We start from the raw sequence: 20,102 nt of genomic DNA, 5'->3' as shown, positions 1-20,102 counted from the left end.
TATTGTTTTATTTCTTTGTTTGTTTGTTTTAATCCCCTGGTTTGTTTCCTTAGCTACGAACTGATTAGTTTATCGAAAGCCCAGTTTATTTAGTTAGTTTAAAGGTGATGTAAAGTATTACATTGTATTAGTAAAGCCTTTAAACAGGAAAAAAAGATTCATTCATGTGCCTGAAATCTGGTTTTTCTTCCTAAATAAGATTTTCTTCCTAAAAAAATTATTATACATTATTATTATTATTATTTCTATTATTATTATTACTAGTAGTAGTAGTAGTATGTTGTAGTAGTATTAGTGGTATTATTATTATTTGTTATTTATGTAATAACAAGCCAACGCATGCTGTACACACAAATAACCACAATAATATATAAAGGGAGTTTTTAAATTATTATTATTATTATTATTATTATTATTATTATTATTATTATTATTATTATTATTATTATTATTATTATTATTATTATTATTATTATTATTATTATTGAAAAATAAACTCCTACTACATTTGTAAAATTACGCGATATCCTGAACGGTGAGGTGACGAAACTCGCTGTGATTGGTGGATTTTGCGCGGCGGGGCGGGCTCTACAGTTTGGCGCCATTTGCGGGAGAAGGAACTGAGCGGACTGAGTGTAATGTAGCTAGTTGTATTTTATCTGTTTAGTTTTGTAGGAAAGAAAAACGGGCAGTTTTATTGTGTTCGGTGGTGTTTCTGCTTATATTAATGTGTGTGTAGTGTAGCTCACCCGTGTGTTAGGTGTGTTTCAGTAAGCTGTAGACAGGTATCTGTTATTGTTATGGAAGAGTAACGTTAGTTAGCTAGCCGGTTAGCAGCTGGCTTTGTGTTCGGATTTCTGTTATTCGGAACCGGTTCAGTCACTCGGTTTTAGTAACATGAGTTTGATATTAATGTAATTAGTGACAGCTCTCAACTGTGGGAGGCACGGACCATGTGTTATTGGCGCTCAGGTATCATGATTAACTCTGGTGAGTGGCTCTGTAAATGTCCTTATTCTAGAGGACAGTATCAGTACAGTATAGCCTAGGTTCCCTGTTTTGATTAATGTTATATAAGTTAAACTAACTAACCTAGTCAACCTACACGTCTTTAAGGCCTTACTGTTAAAACTCAACTGTGTTTAGATGATTATAGCTTTGTGTTTTACTGGTACTGTGCTGCTGTTTTGTTTTCTAGATTTATAACTTGGATATCAGCACCCACTAGCTATGGCTGGCGTTGTCGCAATGGCAGCTGTTATTGAGGACTTTGAGGCTACTCAGGTTTGTCATTATATTGATTTTTAACTAATTTATATGCATTTTGGTGTTTATCCTAATGGGTTAACAATTAAATATGTGTGTATATACATATGTGTATATATATATATATATCGTCATATTATTTTAAATATTTAGTCACGTGGCCACAATAAGAAGAAAACCTGAATGAGCTGCTTACAGAATTTATCTGATTCAATTTCCAGTTTGGTATCAATAATCAGAAATGGGTCTGAGCTCTTATGGGTTAAAATGAAAAAGACAGTGCCTTCGCTAAACTGAAAAGAAAACAGTGGTTTCATTTCAATTACTCTTTGTTATTTGGTATAGTTTTTATATTCCATATCAAATGTCTGATTTTTTAAAATAACTTAAAGTTCATTCCTCTTCAAAAGTGTTTTGTAATTGCATTGTTATGCTATTGTATTTTTACTTTTATATCAGTGGCATACAGTGAATGGTCTTAAAACGACAATAATATTGTTTATTGTAAGTGAATCAAGACATCAAGCTGCTCCCGTTCTGCCTATCATTCTCAGAACTTTCCACTGCTTACTGTAATTACTACACTAATAACACAGTACTCTACTTTTACTTATAGTTCTTCAGTTGGTAACTGTATAATTGTATTGAATAAACTACTTGGAATACTTAAGTACAAAATTTTTTTAGTACTTTAGTACTTACACTTGACTGTGGAGATTTAAGAACAGCTTCTATTTGTCACTTTTTTGATAGAGCAGTTGTACTTTTGCTCAAGTCTGGGTCTCTAGTACTTTATACATGTCAGCTGGCCACAGATGGAATTTGACTTCTACCTTTAACCCATCTGATCACACACATGCACAATAGTGAGAGAAATAGTTTAGTAAACTGAGAGAATGGATTGATAAATTGACCATTTCATTAAATTAGGGGAGAGCTTTTTGTCTCTGCATATTATTTTTCCTCCTTGATAATTTGGGTTCTGTCTACATTGCTTTTGCTAAACTACAGTATTTGTGTATTTATTCAGCCGTGCAAGAAGCTGAGGAAAGATGATGATCTGCCGCCTACGAAGACCATCACAAACTACTTCATGCCCTTACCGAAGTCTGTGGAAAAGCCTTTCTCTCCTCCTCGCTCCAACAACATTATGGATTACTTCAGGAAGACTTCACCTGCTCAGGAAAATATTGTTTCTTCCCAAAAATGCAGCCCCCTTCAGTCTGCAAAACCAGTCGGTGGTGAGGAAGCCTCTGCTAAGCTGGGTAGGGCACCAAGGCAGAAACGCTCCAGAAAACAAACAAAGGAGCAAAACAAGCTCCAGGAGGAGGAGGAGGAACAGAAGGAACAGGAAGATGCGCTCAATGATGACTGTATATTATTGGGGAGTTCCAGTGACTCTTTATTAAAGGAAGGTGGCAACCTCTCCATGTTTGGCAGTGATACAGCAGCCCTGCTCTCTCAGATTAGCGGTGATATCTGCTTAGATGAAGAATCTCCTAAAAGAAAGAACAACAGGGAGACCTCTGCAAATGGCGAGAAAGTGAAGGATGTGTTATGTAATCGAAAAAGTAAGAACCCTAGCATGGATGGTGACGGCTTAACAAATGATGATGCATCTCCTGTAGAAGGGAATGGTAGAACTATAAAGACTGTGGTACGTAAAAGTAGAAAAGCGAGAGTCAGCCAAAGTGACTCGTGTACTGAGCATGATCAGTCTCTTGCTAATGCCAGCATGGATGTCAATGTGGATGAGACTTCTGTGCTGAACAGAAGCACTGTTACAGTGTCCTTTGAAGACTTCTTACACAGTCAGAGCCAGGGAGAGGAAGAGGACCCTGCAGATCCTGAGCCTAACAAACATGGTGCTGAAATATGTAGTGGTGCTAAGTCTTGTGAGTCTAATGAAGTAGTAATTGCAGCTCCACAGGTTTCCCCAAGAACCCTTACAGTCCAAGCTGAAGTGCATCCCATCTCCCCAAACCAGGAGTCAGCAAAGAGCCCTGAAATGAAAGTGGCATCAATTTTCAGTAGAAAGAAAAAGGATTGTCAAGCAAAAGATAGCAAGATATCTTCCTCTTCTTCCACCCCTCAAGTAACAGCAGACATTCTGCCTGACCTTAAGAGGAAATCCAATGTTGTTCTTCAAGAAGAAGATCTGGAGCTGGCAGTAGTTGAATCCAGCTCCACTCCAAAGTGCACTCAAGAAGAAAGGAAGCTGTTCATGAATGCCTTCAAGCAACCAGGTATGGATGGATCTAAAGCTAAAACCAGCAAGGCATCTGCAAAAACAAAACCAGTGCAGGAAAAAGCAACAGAGATTGTAGAGAAAGAACCTGATGAGAAAGCTGATGAAAGCAAGCCTGATGAGCAAGCCAGCGCAGAGCAAAACCAGAGTACAGAACCAAAAAGTTCTGGCAGGGTTGGAAATAAGCGATCTAAGAAGTCTGGGAAGAAAAAACAGAATAAAACATCTGAAGAGGCTCCAGAATCTACACAAAAGCAAGAGAACCTTCCAGCATCAGTGGAGAAGGATACAGAGTGTCCACAGAGTGGCTCTGCTGATGATCAGGAATCGCAACCTCCCAAGGAGGTTAGAAGATCTTCGAGAGAGAGCACACGCAGACAGGCTGTTCCTTCTGTACCTGAGAGGAAGGCATCCCCGCGTAGAACAAGGAGCCAGGAGAAGGTGAAGGAGCCTACAGTATCTCAGGATGAGCCAGCTCTGCCTTCTACTCCAAAACCCCTTCGATCCAAGAAGAGTGTTTACAGGGCTGAGATGCTTTGCCCACCTGACAAAAAAGAAAGCCCTATCAGGTGGGTTTCGGAGACTCATTGATGGCTAACATGTTGTTCTGAAACTTGTGACTGAGCATGTTTTTTAGCAGATATAATTAATAGTTAATGTGTTTTGTGTTTGTGTTTCTCCAATCAGAATGAAATTCACAAGAGTGTTTCCATCTTCTGCAACAAAAATCGGAGATTTTAATATATCCAGTCCTCTTTCTGCACAGGTAGCTTATATTGTGTTCTCAAGAATCTGCTTTTTCTATTGTTTCATTAATTTACATTATTACGTAAATCCCTGTAGCCTCTGTACATCCAAATGTTTTGCCAAAGTTAAGTTTTGTTTTCATGCACTATAATTATGCTTAGGAACTTTGTATGATGAAGGCTACCATGATTAACAGTGACCATTTTAAAGATGGTAAAAGACAGTTTAGGAAGATGTCCACACCAGATTTGTATTTGTACTTTCAGAATGTCTAGAACAACCTATAAACAGCTGTCTGGCAGTGTTTCCAGTCACTAGCCATATTATGCCAGTATAAGCTAGTATGTGGTAGTATAGTGAGTACAGGGTTGTAGAGGCAGTATAAGGTAGTGGAGAGACATTTTGCCTATGTGTTAACGGCAGTTCATTTTGTTCATAGACTATATGTCAAGTAATACGAATGAGAAGGTATCAGTCCTTTTTCTGTTTAGGTATTTTATGTATATTTTCAAAATTATCAAAACATCAGGGATAGAAATACAGCTAATGAATACCTTTTTGAAATAATTTCTTTTGACAGGATTCAAATTCACTGAAGAAAAGGAAACAGGCTAAAAAGTTGGTCCAGAAAGCAAAAGCACTTAAACAGAGCAAAAAGACTGCTGCAGTAGAGGAGCCTACTGTGCGCCGATCCACAAGGACAAAAGAAATCCCCAAAATGAGTTATTGTGAGAGTGAGGTAGGGCTTTTTTATATTTCATACAGCTTTATATTATTTACAACATATTAGCTTTTATTCCAGTGCCAAAAATAAATTTTGCTTTCCTTCTGTTTTAGGAGTCTATAGTCTTTGTGGAAGATAATTTAAGCAACCCTGCTGCACCTACATCTCAAGAAAGTGGCCAAAATCAGAAAAGTCTTCGCAGTTTGAATGATGTTTTAGGCAAAAACATGCCTTCAAAGACTTCTAAGAATGCGCCAGGTAATGCAATAAATCCGTTCAACAGTCCTCTATAATGTCATTATTGTTGTTTCTTAAATATTAATGACTTGTTTTAATATCTTTTTCTTTGGGTTTGCAGCTTCCAAACTGGCACCCATGTTTATGGATAGAAAAGCTCAGAAACCCACAGCGGTGATTTCCATATTTGATGATAGCAGGTATTACCTTAGGAACAATTGAAAAAAATAAACATCTCTTTTAATATATATTTGAATTTATTTACTAGAGAAAACTTATGTTTTTATGTTTTTCCACAGTCGTGACTGCTCAGAAAACTCTCAAGATGATGAGCAGTTCAGAGCAAAGAGGGAGTTTCTGAAGAGTGGTCTACCAGAGTCTTTTAAAAAGCAGATTGCCAAGACAGCAGCTAACAGAGAGGCCTACTCTCAGGCCTGTGCTTCATTCCAGCCTGTGGTGCATGTTCAACAGAGACCAATGGGTAAGCTTATTAACTGTAGCTGTGACAAAAAGGTTAGAGAAGTGTGTTTGTTTGTTTGTTAGATTGATCTCCTTGACATGCAGGGAGCCAAGGGAGTGAAGGAGCAGCACTTTCTCCTTCCTCAACATTCACAGCACCCTACAGTGTCTGCCAACCACTCTGACAATGTGTTTTATTTAATGTTTGCATCATTATTACAGTTTGTGCATGCGCATACCTTTATTTTAACTGTTCTCATTTTGTATGACATATTGACCCATTTTGTGTATTCTACTCCAGTCTTGGATGCATAGGTTGAATTATTAGCATCATGACATGTTAAAATTGTGTTTTTCTTTAATTCTTAATATATACAGCTCTGGGAAAATAATAACCACTTAATATGATGAGTAGACCACTTAAAAATGATGAGTTTCCTTGATTTTACTAAATTGAAAACTGGAATATAATTAAGAGAAAGATGGATGATCAAGCTATCAAACCAAACTGGACTGCTTAAATTTTTGCACCAGGAGTGGCATAAAGTTATCCAAAATCAGTGTGTGAGACTGGTGGAGGAGAGCATGCCAAGATGCATGAAAACTGATTAAAAAACAGGGTTATTCCACCAAATATTGACGTCTGAACCTTTTTGTTTGCATTATTTGAGGTCTGAAAGCTCTGCATCTTTTTGTTATTTCAGCCATTTCTCATTTGCTGCAAATAAATGCTCTAAATGGCAATATTAATATTTGGAATTTGGGAGAAACATTGTTCATAGTTTATAGAATAAAACTACAATGTTCATTTTCTTAAACAAATACCTCTAAATAGCAAAACTTATTCAGAAACTGAAGTGGTCGCTTAGTTTTTCCAGAGCTGTACTGCAGAAAAATATATTGCAGTGTCTGTTTTCCCCCCAGTATCGCGTCTTAGTTTTTACTGCCCCTAGTTTTGTATGTGTGTGTGTTTAGTGTAGCTTTGTAATGCTGTACAATAACTATAAATGATGATCTGTCTTTCTTTTATGGTTTGTTTTATTTTGGACAGATTGCTCTATGTGGACACTCCCATGGCCTAAAACATCTTTGCTGAGTGGTCTGAAAGAGTTTTTCCAGCTACCGTTAATGCCAGAGCTGTCCTCGACGAGCCTTACAGACCACACTGCACCTGCTCAGCGGATCTGCAGAGAAAAGGTAGACAGCTGGTTAATGAAATGAACAATTACAGTATGTAATAGAGGACTAGTGTTGTGTATTGAAGTCTTTTGTGAGGTGTTTAAGTATACAAATTCTTTTCCTTAATATATTTCAGGTGTCCGGTTGGCAAGAAGACCTGACAGAGGCTGTTAGACAGCATCTGTTGGAAGAAATTAGCAAATCCAATCCCTCGTTTCCAGTCCAGAGACATTTTACCCGGTTTCTTAAGAGGCACAAAGACTATTTGTTACAGGCAGCTGCTGCAGGTAAGAACAATTATTTATCTGTATCATGAGACTTCTCATACATTTGAGTGATTATCTAGGAATGTACCAAATAAACTAAAAAAAAAAAGAATCTTTATAAAAAATAATATTGTACCTTGTTTGCCTGCTGCTAACACCCTTGTAAATTATTATTATTATTATTATTTTTTTTTATATATATATACAGTACATGTATACAATTGTTATATATGCAGTACTGAAAATGTGGCGAAATGTCAAACAAATGTTTAATTTTGCTTGGTTTCAGAAAGAAATATTCATGTCTGTACGTGCCTAGTAATGTCTCAGGCTATGTACAGACTGCATGCAAATCTGATTGGTTTCTGAAATCTGATTTATTGAGATGTCCGGCTATGCAAATCTGATCTGACCACTTGCAAAGAACAGAGTAGATGGACGTCACAAACCTATCAGCATGATTTGCTGTGGTAATGACGTATTCATCAATAACTACATAGCCACACAGTTGTATCCTTGCAGTTTGAACACTCTAGATTTGATGTGTTAATTTTTTTGCATTGTGAGTGATGCCAAAGATACTTTGAAATAGGGGTGGGCAACATTAGGGTTTTTATTGTACAGTGTTAAATTACATAATCACTATATACATACACATGGTATACACATTATGCTTCTCTGAGCATATTGTAGATATTTTCATTCCTTAAACACTGACTGACTGCACGTTTCATTACTGAGAGTGTAGCAAGTCCTGTTTCATTGGATAAAGTGCTTCACATGTTTTATAAAATTACTGTACTCCATGTGGGAGAGAGTATTAAATATTTAGAGCAGGTTTTAAAAATCTGCCTGATTTGAACTGCTATTGCATCCAGACTGAAACGCATCTGTACCAAAACAGCTGTAGTAGCATTAACATGATCTGTGATAAGACTACTAAGAAGATGTAACTATTATTTATTTGCTGTTTATTACTGTTGGCTTATGTGCAATATCATTGATCAGTGCTAACTAAACATATGTACATGTACATGAGGACCATTTTTTTCTTTTCTTTTAGTTTTTAGAGTAATTTATTTGATTTCTTTTTTATATAAATGTAGACTTTCATAACAGTTTATCCTGCTGCAATATTGAGTTTCCCTCCAATCACATCCAAATGTGGTGTTCATGTTTTTCAGTGATTTTAGATTTCATCATTCAGATAAGTTTCTCCTTTGAAATTAATTTTTTTGCTATTTTTTCTAATTTAAATTTCTCAGAACCTAATAGTGTGTCTAAAAAACCTTCTCTTACTGGCGTGACTGAGTCTGTTGGAGGAAAACGTAAACGTGTAGACGATGGAGAGAAATCGGGGAAGCTGGCCAAGAAAAAGAAGTCAAATCATGCGGAAGAGGAGATCATAGTGATATCAGAGAACCCTGGCACAGAAAGTGGAGCAACACCAGAGAATACCGACTCTGCAGCTCCAGGTAGAGGCCGGAGGAGACGATCTCTGAGACAAAAGCAGGCGGAGGAGGAAACTAAGCACACAGCAACGAACATACCTAAAAACAGCAAGTCTGACTCTGTAATCGTACTCGACTCTCCATCCTCAGAAACCACAGGCACTGAAGGTGAACTTTTCCTCGTTCTCCTTTCCTCTGTGTTTTCCCCTTTTCTGTTTTTAGTACCACTATATCTGTCTATTAGTCTATTTGAGTAACTATTGTTCCTCCTCTCTCAGATTCACGTTACTATTTTGTCTCTTATTTTCTCAGATGGTGTGAGGGAGGATGTGCTGTGGACTGAGAAGTACCAGCCACAACACTCTAATGACGTCATTGGAAATACTGCTTCTGTCAGAAAGTTGCACAGGTCTGTACTGTGTAACACAACGGATAAACCTGCTTAAATGAATGTTATTCTTCTTGGTATTTTTAGAGAGATGAGAGAAATAACTATAAAATGGGAAGGTTTTTTACTGATGTTGTTTTATTGTTTCCACCATTTTAGTTGGTTAAAGGAGTGGAAACTCAGGGCTGATCGGGAAGAGAGAACGAAACAACAGGAAGCAAAACAAGGCGATGATAGTAATGGTAAAGAAACCTGAAATTCCTAAAGTTATTACCAAAAATCCAGTTTCTTCCCAGTTTTCCAGGTCTCTGTGTTTCTAACCATACTTTTTGACTGCAGATTCTTGGATGGGTGACAATAGCGGGTGGCTGGAGGATGCAGAAGATCTGCTGTGTAACACACTACTCATCACAGGGCCGGCTGGTGTAGGCAAGACTGCTGCTGTGTACGCCTGTGCCCAAGAATTGGGCTTTAAGGTGTGTGTTCTTATTTTTTATCTAATAAAATCATTTGTTTTGATTCTGTTTACAATATAAAATTGGAAAAATACATACAGCTCTAGAAAAAAAAAGTAAGAGACCACTTAAAAAGTATGAGTTTCTTTAATTTTACCAAATTAAAAACCTCTGAAATATAATCAAGGGGAAGATGGATGATCACATACCATCAAACCAAACTGAACTGCTTGAATTTTTGCACCAGGAGTAAAGGCATAAAGTTAGCCAAAAGCAGTGTGTAAGACTGGTGGGGGAGAACATGCCAAGATTTATGAAAATTATGAATAAAAACCAGGGTTATTCCACCAAATATTGATTTATGAGCTCTTAAAACTTGTTTTCTTTGCATTATTTGAGGTCTGAAAGCTCTGCATTATTTTTATTTCAGCCATTTCGCAATTTCTGCAAATAAATGCTCTGAATTACTATTTTTATTTGTAATGTTGTCAGTAGTTTATAAAATAAAACAATAATGTTAGTTTTACTGAAACATATACCTAAAAATTGCATAATCAGAGAAACTGATTTAGAAACTGAAGTGGTCTCTTAGATTTTTCCCAGAGCTGTGTAATTAATTACATATAATTATTATAATTTAAATATAAAAACATAATTAATATAATAAATGAATAAATAAAATTATTGGCATTTTCTGCTCTAGGTGTTTGAAGTAAACTGCTCCTCTCAGCGAAGTGGTCGTCAGATCTTGTCTCAGCTGAAGGAGGCCACCCAGTCTCACCAAGTAGACATCCAGGGTGTCAATGCTCATAAGCCCACCTACTTTAACAGTTACAGCAGTAGCAGCACAACTAAAGCTGGCTCTTCACCCAGTAAGAGCACACTGCACACACAACTTGTCTGAATTATAAATCGCACCATACCTTTTTATTTCTGGATTTCTTGCTTACTTTTACTTTATACTTTATCAGACCTGCCAACATGTACATGTTTTGCATAATAGGTACGCATGTGGACCTCTTATTACTCTTAGTAACGATTTGATGTTATAAAGTACTGACATGCATATAATTTAATCTTGCATTTGGCCATGTCGTCCCAAGTTTGTCTGTTGTGAGTGTTTGCGGCTTCTCCAGCAAACTACATATGGATCCATCTGCTTCTTTTATCCACGCTTAAATCATACAATTCTTTTAAGGTTGGCAGGTCTGCTTAATTCTTCTTATATGCTATTCCGTACACCGTTCATCCCTAAGATTTAGTATCAATTTCTTGTTAAAACAGTAATTGTCTATTTTATCAGGTCCACTGAGCGTATAGGAACACTTCTAGTTATATATTTACAGGCTGTAGTCCTTCCTTAGAGCAGCTATTTGAGTGCGTTTACACAGTGTTTAAAAGCTCGGCAGCACTGCTGTATCTGGTCCACTATCTTATACACCGAATCTCTGTAGTAACGTTTGATTCACTGTTTAAATGATTGTATTACTTCTTATTACAGGGAAGGTGAACTCTCCTAGGAGAGTAGTGTCGTCTCCCAGAAAACCACCCCAATCCCCTCGAGGTGCTGCAAGAAAAGGTGGCTTGGCCCCAACTTCATTGGCCAATTTCTTCAAAATGGGTGGGAGGCCCACAGCCAAAGATGCTGGAATTCAAGACAAGAAGGCTCAAACGGGTAACTTCACTAATCTTACTACTTTTCAAGTATAAATAAATATTTATTTAGTGATATCGGTGACTGCAGTGTCTTAACCCAGAAAAACACATGCAGCTCTCTGTCCTTTTCTTTAACTCATGAAGTCCCTAAGTGACACATACTGAAGATCCTGAGAGCATCACTACAGCACAGTGTGTGAATCTGTGTTCGTTCATTTTAGCCTAATTTAGAGAATGTAAAAAAAAAAAAAAAAAAAATGTAAAAAAATCTCATTTAAAGAAAGTGTATTATTCGCCCTTACAACCCTGTTCAGCCCACTTAAATGAACGATTTAAGTTCCATATAACTATTTCTGACCTGATTTCCAGAAAAAAATGTTAATAGTTAATGGTAGAAAATGTTGTTGTCATATATGTTACATCATGATTTTAACCTTTAAATATTTAGTCTTTTTCCTGCAATAAGACGCAAACATAAATGAGTTGCTCACTGAATGTATCTGATTCAATTTTGAAATTTGTATCAGAATTCAGAAATGGGTCTGAGTTCCTTTTTTGTTAAATTGTAAACCCATTTAAACTGATTTATTTTATTATTTTTTTTGTTTATTTATTATTACTTTTATTTTTTTGTTTCATTTTAATGTTTTGTGTTTTCATTCTTATTCTTAGTTCTATTACTCATTTAATCACTTATCATTTTTAATATTTTACTTTACTTTTGCTATTATCTATTTACTTATTTTATATTTTATACATTTTTTTTTCTTTTTATGTCAAATTTGTTTTTTGTTTTCTTTTTATGGTATTTTAGAATTTTCTGTTTTACATATATATTTTTATTAAATGTTGATTTAAAATGCGTAGTTTTATTTATTTATTTATTTTATTTATTTTTCACTATTTTATTTATTATTATTTCTAAATTATCATTAAATGTGTTCAATCCCTTTGATGTTATAAAGGCTCGGCAACATTGTAAATGAGGATCACCCTCAATGTGAAAATAAAGGTTGATTGATTTCTTTATTTTTATTTTTTTCCCTTGTAGCTGATAAAGCCTCCTCCAAGAAATCTGCCAAAGTGACTCAAAGTGCGTGCAAGAGTCAGGAGCCTGTCACAAACACTACAACTGAAGAGCAGGGCAAGAGAACTGCCACCTCCCTCATCCTTTTTGAAGAGGTTGATGTCATATTTGATGATGACTCTGGGTTCCTGGCTGCAGTTAAAACCTTTATGACCACAACAAAGAGACCAGTAATCCTCACAACCAGTGGTGAGGAATAGTAATGCCTGTTTCAAAATACATTAAAGTAAAGCCGAAATACCATTGGTATTGGTATTATTGGTCAAAATACCAGTAAAGTCGAAATACGTTTGGTAAATACAACTGTATAAAAACTCTTCTCTGTGCTGACTTTCATTTCAGATCCGACCTTCAGTACAATGTTTGATGGGTGCTTTGATGAAATCCATTTTAAAGCTCCTCCTGTGGTAAGATAGTTTGTGGTATGGCTTTCTGTTATGACTGGAAATTAGCCACCAATGTGGTGTGTTGGTCTGATGTGGTTTACCACTCTCTATTTTCTCAGATCAATGTAGCAAGTTACCTGCAGCTGCTGTGTCTGGTGGAAAATGTATGGACAGACTCTCAGGACTTGGCGAGTTTGCTGCGCTGGAACAAATGTGATGTTCGGCAGAGCCTGCTGCACCTGCAGTTCTGGGCACGCAGTGGAGGAGGACGGCAGACACTGCTTCCTGTCTTACCGTCAGGTATGTCTATTAATGTGCTTGGATTTCAAATGCTTGCATGAAGCAGCATTAAGTAAGATGTCCTATTTCTTGGTCCTGAGCTTCTGCTACACTTGGGAAGTATAAATTTAATTTTGAGACAGAAATATAGGATATGCTTTATACATGATTTTTAAACAAGCTGAGAGATGCAGATCAATCATTAAAAGCATGTAGACTGAAGTGATAGAGTAACATAACAGTATTTTACATAGACATGACATTGGTTGTGCAGTAGAAACATTCAGGGCTGTAGTAGCAATAAATGAAACACTATTTCTATTACAGTCTATTTCTATTTCTATTACAGTCAGTTCAGCATCAAAGACTATATTCACACTGTCTGCAAATCTGATGTGACTGATTACCATGATTATCATTCATGTCCCACCACTAAAAAAAAATCCATCACTGGCTGTCATTCATTCATTATATTTTTCCATTTCCCTCAAGTCATTCATTTTTTTAATTTATGTCGCATGTGACAACAATACATTGGATTTCGGCTATTTTTACCTGCCTAAGTGAAAGTAAACATAATGATTCTGAAGCTTATATTTAAATATACAGTGAGTGAAGTGAGTGAGTGTTTAATAATACTGTTCTTGTCTTGTCCCAGAAACTCCTAAATGTGTGGTGAAGAAAGAGGCTGTTAAAGTGGAAAATGTTTCCAGCGATGGACCACTACAGTCTGTGCCCCCCTGTCATACAGAATGCACAGAGTCATTTTTGGGGCTTCTGAATGTCCAGCAAGAAAAGAAAGTTGAAGATTTGCTTAAGGTATGTTCCTTTTTTGATGTCTGTATTGATTTAGTTTATTATTATTTATTATTATTATTATTACTATTATACATTGATCAGGCATTTTATACACATTGTATTCTTCTTTCAGAGTGATCTTTCAGCAGAGCAGAAGAGGAGTTGCTGGGATCTCCTTTCTGAGACTGAAAGAAGAGGTTTAAAACTGCTTTACTCAAATTTAGAGATGCTGCTGCCTTTGCCCATCTGTCCTTTATCAGTGCGCCCTCCTCCAACACTGCCAGTATCCAATCCAGAGCCTCAGACTGGGCCTGTAGCCAGACATGGCAGTGTAGCACAACAGGAGGAGTACATGGATGATAGCCCTCTCAAAGTGTCCTCCAGGATGAGGAGGAAAAAGCAGCTGTGTTTGGATGATAGAAATGTGTTTCAGTCGGACTCTGAGTCAGAAGATGACTTCCTGTCTCTGCCAAAACCCAGCTGCGACTCTGCTGGAAATCCAGACACAAAGCAAGGACAGGATCAGGCAGCTCAGGAGACACCGGCTTCTGAAGCCGCTCCTGTAAGGGTGAGGAGAGTTGAGCTCACTGAAGCTGACAGGAAGAGGAGTAAACCTGTGTCACAGTGCCTGAGCTCTATAGCTGAATATCTGGACCACATGTCTTTCCTTGATTCGTCTTTGCACTACCAGCCTCTTCAGACAGAGGGAGCTTGTAGACCACAAGCCTTTGACTGGTCTGGAGCTGAGATCAAGAGTGGAATGACTGATGAGGTTTGTCTGGAGAGTGGAATCCTTACAAACGTGTTTGACTCTAAAGATATCAATGCTGTGATAGCAGGTCTGAGTTTTTGGAAGTGTAGGTCTGGCGTTTCTGAAGCCTGGAAAAAGGCCCAGGCGTTGGAGGAAGAGGAGATCAGGAGGAAAGCTGTGGAGGAGATGACCCTTCCTGTGCCCTCACACAGGCAGAGTTTCAGCCTTGCTCACAGCGCACCCTGTGAACCCAGGTGAGGATTTGGCAACAAATGTTTTTATTAGTATCATTGAAATACTTTAGTAAAGTGCAATACATATGCTCTTAACAGCTGTGTTTTAGTTAGAGCTGTGTGGTATGGTTAAAAAAAACAATATAAAAGCAATATATAAAGTCATTTACACAATACATGAAAGTTAGCACAATGTTTGGACACAGAAAACATGCATCAACATTAGGGGTGTACCATATCGTATCGTACACGATAATATCGTAAACATTTTTAAATATCGTGAACGATATTATAACCTAAAATATTGTGCCATATCATCCAGCCCATTTCCTATTATATATCTGCTAGAGACTAAATATCTGTCCAGTATCATTTATTTTACTTTAACCCTGGATATATGGAGATATTTGGAGTGCATTATTATTATTAGTGTCATGACTAATAATTCTGGATCATTGATTTCTGTTACTGTAAATATGATAAAATTCTTGTATTTTTTAATATCTTACTTGGGGTATCATAGGGGTGTGCAGTATTATATTGCGTGTAATAATAAAATATTTATAATATTTATTTTCTTGCAGTGTATAGTGTATATTTGTGAGAGAAAAATAAAATTAGTCAGTGTTTTGTCATATCGCCAATTATATCGTTATCGCAAAAATACCATGAAATGTCGTGATATTATTTTAGGGCCATATCGCCCACCCCTAATCAACATACATATCACAGTGATTTTTTTTCATGCCTGACATCATCCAGTTAAACATGACATGACTTATTTACACTCTTTGTAAATAAAAAAAAAATTGCACAGTTGGGACAGTGTTCTTCTAAGCTCTGATGATATCTTTGATTTGCTTACAAAATCATATTGTCGATACTATAAAAAATAATCATATTGCCCGCTTCTAACTTCAATATTGTGTTTTTCAGTTACTCCAGTTTCCTATCCTAATTCACTGAACACTAAATTGCTAATGCCCATAGTGTACTATTTTACCTTTACCAGGTTTACCTCAGCATACTGTAAGCTTTACATTTTTAACACATTTTGTGTCTAAAGGTTTGTGGGAATCCCTTTCAACAAATCCCTACAGCTACTAGTAGGGGATAAGGTGGGCTGGTGATCGTTCAACATCCTGAGCTCAGTAATGTTTTGTAGCTGGATGCAATCATATCTACACATCTAGTGGAAGTCTAGTAGAAAGCCTTTTTGAATTCCAATAAAAGCAGAATAAACTTTTTTAAATATATAATCTTGATTCCGAAGGAACAATTATTGAGCAGGCGTCACAGAACTTTTGTCCACATAGTTTATTTATTATAGGTAATCAGTATAGTAACTATAGCTTGCCCTCTAAATTCCACTGCTGCTGTCCAAATTTGCTGTTCATGCACACATTTGTTTTGTTTTATTATATTTATATTTATTATCCATATGCTTCTCTAATAAATACATTTAAGACTGTGTGTCACTTACACTCATTATTCCACATCTTCTGTTTTACAGGGTAATGGAGACGAGGAGGGAGGTGGTGAGCACAGTTCTCAACAGCCGGTCATTAAACACCCTGGGAAACAGAGTGGCAGCAGCAGTGGACTTTCTGCCCTCCCTGCGCACCATCTGCAGATCAGAGAGACTAAAGGAGCAAGGCAAGATCAAACGCAGGTAAGAGCTCAACACACTAGATTGGAAATGGGCTCAGATCTTCTGTTTTAGTCTTTTTATCTGATGTGGAAATAGGTCCGTTTTTCTTAATTAACCTAATGTTTGACACATTTTAACAAGAAATTAAGAGTTTAGGAACCTGTAAAGTTTATTTAAGCACAAACTCTGATTATATCTGTGGGCGGGTCGAATTGTATATGAATAATATAGAAACGGTGCAAACACCCTTCAACCCCATATTCACACTAGCAGGTGACGGAGCAACAAGTGAGAAGTCATTTCCTGTAAAGTGTGCTGCTTGTGTGCACTGTTTAGTGACAAGCAGCAAACAGCAAAGTAACCAAGCAACAAATTAAGCAGAGACTTTTTCAAGACTTTCTCAACATTATGCAAATAAATTATGACCTGGTGAAGCGACATTTTAAACTAATGAATGATTTGATTTGATCAGCAGTTTGGTGCTAAACATGGAAGAGAGGTTCATAAATTCTGTTTCTTCTTATTCTGTTTTATATGATTTATCTTTCCACATATACAACAACAGTTTATAGAAAAATAATGTGTGGAAAACTGCAATGATACTGTTTGGATCATTGTTGGTTTCTTGGGTAGGTTGGTCGCTCAATAGCAAGCTTTCTAGATTAGCCAACTGGTACAAATTCACAGCGGCCTTAAATGTATCCAGAAGAGACTTGTTGCCTTCCAGTGTGAACACAGGTTATGAACATCTCTTCCATGTTTAGCACCAAACTAAAATGTCACTTCACCAGGTCGTAATTTATTTGCATAATGTTGAGAATGTCTTTAAAAAGTCTCTGCTTGATTTGTTGCTTGGTTACTTTGTTGTTTGCTTGATTCTGTTTGTTGCACATGCTTGGTTTGCATCAAAACTGCTGCAAATACAGGCTGTTGAATAGCACCATGATTATAGGAATCATGCCATGAGCATGCTGGCTAGTATTTAACCACACTCACTAGATAACAACTTAAAACTTCCACAGGTGTGTGTGCAGTCCCAAGCCATCCACTGAGGAAGCATTTCACAATTAATTTGCATACTACTGTCGTATGACTCTCCCATGACCCAAGCAATACAGTAAATATGATAAATATTACATACACTCTAATATTTGTTCAACCTAATTTTGTTTTGTTTATAGTATGCATTTATTGTGGCTTCATTTCCACAAGCTTCTGCAATGTCACAACATTTATTTCTGTTCAGAGCTGCATGCATTGCTCCCTAGCAAACTGAAGACCCCTAGCTCCCTAGCAAACTGAAGTTTTTTTGCCAGTTAGTCTCACTGATAAGTGGTTTTCTTAAGTCTACACAGCTGTTTAGTCCCAATTCCTCCATGTTCCTTTACATTGTGCGAGTGGAAATGCTCTTACTGTCTCTATTAAACATAAAATTCCTAGTGTTATTTTTCTATGATTTGATTTCACCAAACGCATAAGTGATCTCTAATCCTAATCGGTCAAGATTTTTTTTCCCAACCACATTCCTTCTTCAAAGATTATGTTTCGCCACTGTTCTTACACTTTTTAATAATGCCATGTGGGGAAAAAAAAAACACAAAATCGGGTTTACAAATAAAAACTACCTACTCAGTTAGGGTTAAATCATTTGTTGCCAGCTGAAACATGAACACCCATGCCGTAATTATCCAATAGGAGGCTCTTACTTAATTGCTTAGTTAAATTAAGGTGGTGCGACATTATTTGGTCAGGCAGTATATCAGACTTAATACAGATTTATATTTAAAAACTAATTGGACTAATTAATTGGACTAATTGGAGACTAATTACACTCTCTGTAATTAAATGTGCAGTTGGTACTTATTTATTTATTTATTTATTTTTTTTATTATTATTTTTTTTTTCCAACGAAAATATCCAGAAGATACTGTATGCTCAGAAAAGTATATTGTGCATCACAAGTACAAAATTAACACAATACAATAAAATATCCTCATGTTGCACATCATTATACTATACTATACTATACATTATACTATGCCTGGTTGTTAATTTGCCTTGTTTTTTTTATCTCTGTGACAAAAACGGAAAACCCCTTTGTCTGAACAACAGTGATTCTATGAAGACTGTTACCTTTATTCTTTGAAAATGACGAAATGTGGATGTAAACATAAATACCCATGTGCCCTTATACACAGTAAAGCTTCCGGAAAAAGTGCATTAGTCAGTGATCAAGGACAGGATGTGGGTTTCTCATCTCGTGGCTCAAAAATGAAGCCATAATGCCAGAGGCCTGCATTGTGTTTTAAGTGTGTGTGTGTGTGTGTGTTCTAAATATAATGTTGCACCACAAACCAGGGGTTGTTCATAAATGTTGTTGACTACATCTTAGAGTATAGAGTGGGCAGGCAACAGTAACACACATTATTTATCTATACACTTGTTTGTATAAATATGTGAATTGTCATGCCGTCAGCTAAGAATGAGTGATTTTAATTGTATTTTCTGTTCCCCCCACAGGTTCATGCACTACTTGAATGGCATTCACCTTGATCTTCCAAAAAGCACAGTTGAACACCTCGCCTCTGAATTTCCTTGAATCACTCAATCACAAGTTGAGGCAGCCTTTAATATGCATTTGTACAGTAATATAATATACCATAATTAGTGAGGTTTTTATGTTTTAGCGGACAGTACATGTCTGTCCCCTGTTTTATATCTGACTTGCTATGCAGATCCTATTGTTTTGTACTTTTGTCTTGTAATATTTTTATCAAGTAATAAATTTGGGCTTGCAACTTGTCAAAAAACATGTTTTCTCTGAGAAATGTATATATATTGTATCACTCATTGTTAGTTGTACTTATAAAGGCCTAACTTGTTTTTAAAGCAACTTCTTTGATAGTTCATCACCTAATCACCAGCTAGTATAAATATATGACACTGTTCCTGGGCACTGAAAAAAAAAAGAAACTTCCTGTTTCTCACTTGCTTCTTGCTTTCTATACAATCCAATACCTCCTAATCAATGTTTTTAATATTTACAACTGTGCTATTTAATTTTTCAAAAGACAATAAAAATTGATATTTCTTACAAAGCATTCATATCTTTTTAGAAACATTACTCAGTGCTTTCAGAACTTTATTATATTATTGGGCTACATTTCGAACACAAGATAATTGTGATATTTTGATGTCATATTAATGTACAATTAATTAGTAACTTAAGAACTATACAGGTGTGGGTGTTGCCCACAAGTTGTTGCCTGAGCTAACTTTTACATACTGCTATCCCATGGCTTTTGGCATGGCAAATATAGTGCAAATACTGTGTTGACCAAAACCAACAAAACACTGCTAAAAAATTGATCAACAACCCTCTTGGTGACAGAAAATGTGCAAACTGTGATTGTCACCACAAGTTTGTTTTCACACCCCTGCATCTGACTTCACTAAAAAGCAGAATATGACCTCATTACTGTTTTGTGATTTAAATAGGCAGAAAAAAATGTGCTTGACTTTTCTTAGAACTGTTACCCGCAATGTTTAAAATATATTGCTCACAGACGCCTTTTGCTGCAGACATCATCCTTTTTTGGAGTAATGAGGGGAACAAGGCCAGTTGCGCTTTCTCTCAGGGCTCTGGCAGCTGATGGCAAGCTCCATGAAAATTCATTCTTTTATTTACCTTATCTAAATATCCACTATAAAAATGTTTATCTTAAGAACAACAAGTGCGTTTAGTCGTAGTCAATCACAGAATGTTGTTGTGATTAATCGGATGAAATATTTTCATCGATTGACACCACTAATTTTTACCTTTTTTTATTTAATTATTAAA

At 36.4% G+C, this 20,102-nt stretch overlaps 1 protein-coding gene across 2 annotated transcripts; it reads left to right on the top strand.

Moving 5' to 3' along the window:
* The first annotated feature begins 588 nt into the window (after positions 1 to 588).
* atad5a (ATPase family AAA domain containing 5a) lies at positions 589 to 19,073 on the top strand. 2 transcript variants are annotated; one of them, XM_049475484.1, is made up of 23 exons: positions 589 to 990; positions 1,199 to 1,284; positions 2,297 to 4,083; positions 4,202 to 4,280; positions 4,842 to 5,000; positions 5,099 to 5,243; positions 5,344 to 5,422; positions 5,522 to 5,703; positions 6,733 to 6,878; positions 6,997 to 7,147; positions 8,392 to 8,745; positions 8,890 to 8,986; positions 9,125 to 9,207; positions 9,305 to 9,441; positions 10,124 to 10,292; positions 10,922 to 11,095; positions 12,128 to 12,352; positions 12,506 to 12,570; positions 12,669 to 12,849; positions 13,487 to 13,647; positions 13,760 to 14,631; positions 16,124 to 16,282; positions 18,782 to 19,073. In XM_049475484.1, exons 2-23 carry the CDS (start codon positions 1,231 to 1,233, stop codon positions 18,858 to 18,860), a joined length of 5,538 nt encoding a protein of 1,845 aa, XP_049331441.1. In that variant the 5' UTR covers positions 589 to 990; positions 1,199 to 1,230; the 3' UTR covers positions 18,861 to 19,073. The 2 variants fall into 2 exon arrangements, with proteins under 2 accessions (XP_049331441.1, XP_049331442.1); XM_049475485.1 differs by having other exon boundaries at positions 616 to 635.
* The last annotated feature ends 1,029 nt before the right edge of the window (positions 19,074 to 20,102 follow it).

This window comes from Astyanax mexicanus, chromosome 3 (assembly GCF_023375975.1).
Source record: "Astyanax mexicanus isolate ESR-SI-001 chromosome 3, AstMex3_surface, whole genome shotgun sequence".
NCBI lineage: Eukaryota > Metazoa > Chordata > Actinopteri > Characiformes > Acestrorhamphidae > Astyanax > Astyanax mexicanus.
Note: the sequence above shows the minus strand (reverse complement) of the source record. Positions and strands in the feature narration are given on the sequence as shown.